The sequence below is a fragment of the Trypanosoma equiperdum genome (genome assembly GCF_001457755.1).
Source record: "Trypanosoma equiperdum strain OVI genome assembly, contig: ctg_904, whole genome shotgun sequence".
NCBI lineage: Eukaryota > Euglenozoa > Kinetoplastea > Trypanosomatida > Trypanosomatidae > Trypanosoma > Trypanosoma equiperdum.
In genome coordinates this window covers 55,048-58,182 of record NW_027124870.1, presented here as the reverse complement: position 1 = coordinate 58,182, position 3,135 = coordinate 55,048, and the positions used below count along the sequence as shown (strand labels likewise).

General features: G+C 46.4%; 1 protein-coding gene across 1 annotated transcript; it reads right to left on the bottom strand.

The window, feature by feature from the left end:
* Positions 1 to 138: 138 nt before the first annotated feature.
* Positions 139 to 2,418, bottom strand: TEOVI_000444500 (ribonuclease inhibitor-like protein; the record flags this gene model as incomplete). The annotated part of the gene is made up of 1 exon (XM_067227214.1): positions 139 to 2,418. One exon carries the CDS (start codon positions 2,416 to 2,418, stop codon positions 139 to 141), a length of 2,280 nt encoding a protein of 759 aa, XP_067083315.1.
* Between the last annotated feature and the right edge of the window lie 717 nt (positions 2,419 to 3,135).

Genomic DNA, 3,135 nt, shown 5'->3' with positions numbered 1-3,135 from the left:
TTTTTTTTTTTTTGGACTGCTCCCACGTAGACGTGTTTCTGCATTTTGTACATATTTGGTGAAATATAGGGAAAGAGGTGAGAGTGCCGCCACACACACACACACACACACACACACACACACCACCTCCGAAACGTCTTATCGTCTTGAAGATCTCTGAGGAGATCCCAGTGGAGATCTTGAGGGGGATTTCCCTGACGACCGCGACGTCGGGGTCCGCAAGACGGCATTCCTGGCAGAGATTCCCAATTTAACCTCCAACTCCTTTCGGGCCAGTTCCAGCGTGGCGAGTTTATCACCCTCATACTGGCAAGCTTTCATTTCCCGATTACGATCTTCTTCTGCAATGCTGAGTTCTGTCAAGAGTGGCCGCAGTCGTGCCGCCTCCGCCTCTTCCAGTTGCTTTAGTTGCCGCCGCACACGATCCATTTCACGGTTAGCTCGCTCCACACGATCCCTCTCCTGCTGCAATCGTGCCTCCATGTTGGACATGCGAGCGTTGATGGTTGCCATCCCATTCGATACACGTTCTTCTGTGCGATGCAAAACCTCCTCTGCAGCATACATACGCCCCTGCACTGTGGCGAGTGTCTTCTCAATATCCACAATGTCACGGCGAGCCTTTTCAACCGTAACGCGGGCCTCTTCTTTGCGCCGCAGTAACTGTTCACTGCGGTCCTTGATGATGCGACGCTCCATTTCAATTTCATCTTCAGCCTGAGCCAGCTCTTTCTCCTTGAAGGAAAGACCCTCCACCTCCGCCTTCAGTTTCGGTACAACAAGACCTTTGTTTGTCTCTGCGTTCCGTGCAAGCGTTGCACGGATACCAAGAAGGCACTTGTATCGGAAATCGTTATATGTAATATCCATATTCTCCAGCGAAGTGTTGCTCCGCAGTTGTTCATCTAATAAATCTCCCGTTACATTTGACATGCAGTTGCGTCGGAGCCTGAGCTCACGGAGCGTACTGTTGCTTTTAAGAAACATAGCAATTGCTGATCCGCCCTCATCCATAATGTTATTGCATGACAGGTCCAGGCTAACTAGTCCCTTATTGGTTTTCAAAGCCTCTGCTATGCATATTGTCGCCGCATCTCTGAGTTTATTTCTCGACAGGTCAAGGTGCTGCAGTGTGGCATTCGTTGAGAGCCCTGTGACAAAGGGCTGGCCATCTGTTTCCCTAATTTCACACGACGCCATGTGCAGTGACTTCAGTCCCTTGTTCTCCGCGAGACCCTCCAAAATAAACTTTGAAGCAGAACCGAAGCAATTCAAAGAAATTCGAAGCTGCTTCAGAGCTGATGATACCGTCAATACCTTCTGTATGGCTTTGGCGGAATTTGTGCTCAAGTCGTTGCTCTCGATGTTGAGAAACTCGATTCGGTCCTCACCATTTTCAACAGCGGCGGCAATGGCGCGGAATATTACCATACCACCACTATCCGTCAGATTGTTCCTTTGAAGGGATAAGTGGGTGATGCAGGAACTCTCTAATACATCAGCAATTATCTTCGCACCCTCATAGCCCAAGTTATTGACGGAAATATCCAAATGCGTTAGGCTCTCATTCCCATCAAGACCAGAAGCAATATGGGAAATACCGGCATGACCTAAACCGTTGCAACCGAGGTTGAGTTTCGCTAGTACCTTATTGGATTTAAGAACGTTACCTATTGCCTTCGCACCCTCGGTGGCGATGTGGTTTCCGTTAATACCTGAGTGTGCTCCCACGTCAAGTGAAATAATCGTGTTATTCTCAAGTAATGCATCGGCAAGCGCCTCACCGCCAATGTGACCAATATCATTTGAACGAAGTCCGACATGTACGAGAGTCCTATTGACGCTAATGAGCTTGGCAATAAAACAAGCACCCTCATCCAGCAGACGGTTCCCGCTTAGGTCAAGAATTGTATATTTGTTATTTGATGACAAAATGTGGGCAATGGCCTCCGCGCTCATTGGCCCGAGTCCACTCTCCCTCAGGCAAAAGAACTTTCCTTTGCAATTTGCACTAATAAGTTCCATAAACCGCATCTTGCGCTCCCACGACGGCGGCAAGGCCTGGTCCAAACACTTCGCCTGATAGAGGAGCTGAAGATCCTCGACGGAAAAGTCGACTTCGTCTTGACTACATGTCTGAAGGGTACCGCATCCGAGTAGCTCCTCAAAAGAAATGAAGTTGGCAGCGTACGGAAGCCCCTTGGGCAAAATTCGCGGAAGGCGGGTAGACGATGTGGTTTGATCCTGCAGAAACGTTCGGCGCCCTTTTGTTTTGTGGTTGTACAAATATGTCTGGGGTGGCGCAGCAAATACTACGGGCTCCGTTTCGGTCTCGCTCCTTAAAAGCCTGGAGTTTCTTCCGAAATCAAATGTCTCCGTGAGGCTCTGCGAGCTCTCTTTCACAGCACCTACAACCATAGCTGCAGTAACCAATTTCAATGCTTCTACAAATCTAATATATATATATATATATATACGTTTACGTGCCTGCGTATGCTTGCGACCACACGCACACACTCAATCACTAAACTCACCTGGGCCGCCTAACAATTCCTTGCATAAGAAATGAGTGATTTGAATCAGAAGCATTACAGCGAAGAAAAAAAAGAAAAAAACAATCAAAAATCAGCATTAATACTAAGAACGGTCCTTCACAACTCACGAATGGCCACACCAACAGAGGTGAAATAATAAAAGTGGAAAGGAAAAATAAAGAAAAAAAATGTCACAGCAGTAAGGGAAAAAAATGTTTTAACCTCAGCCACCTTACGGTAATCTGCTCAATACCATCAAAAGATAAGTATTTAAAATATAAAAAAAATGAGTGTATATATTAAAGAGAAGAATAAGAATACAGATCTGCACACAGTACCCTCTTCCTCTCACCCACCATAACCCTTCTCCCTATAACATTCTCTGTCGTTGTTGTTGTTTGTTTGTTTGTTTTTTAATAATATCCATATTCGTCTCTCTCCATACTTTTTTTTTTAAACGGAGGCCAGGAGTACCCAGCCCACCCATACACAACGCTTCGCTGGGCCATCATTAACATCAGATGCGCCAACTGCACTACTTCTCCCTACAGACTTCTCCTAACCTCTGCATTCTCATCGTTAATTTCTTTTAATTCGTCTT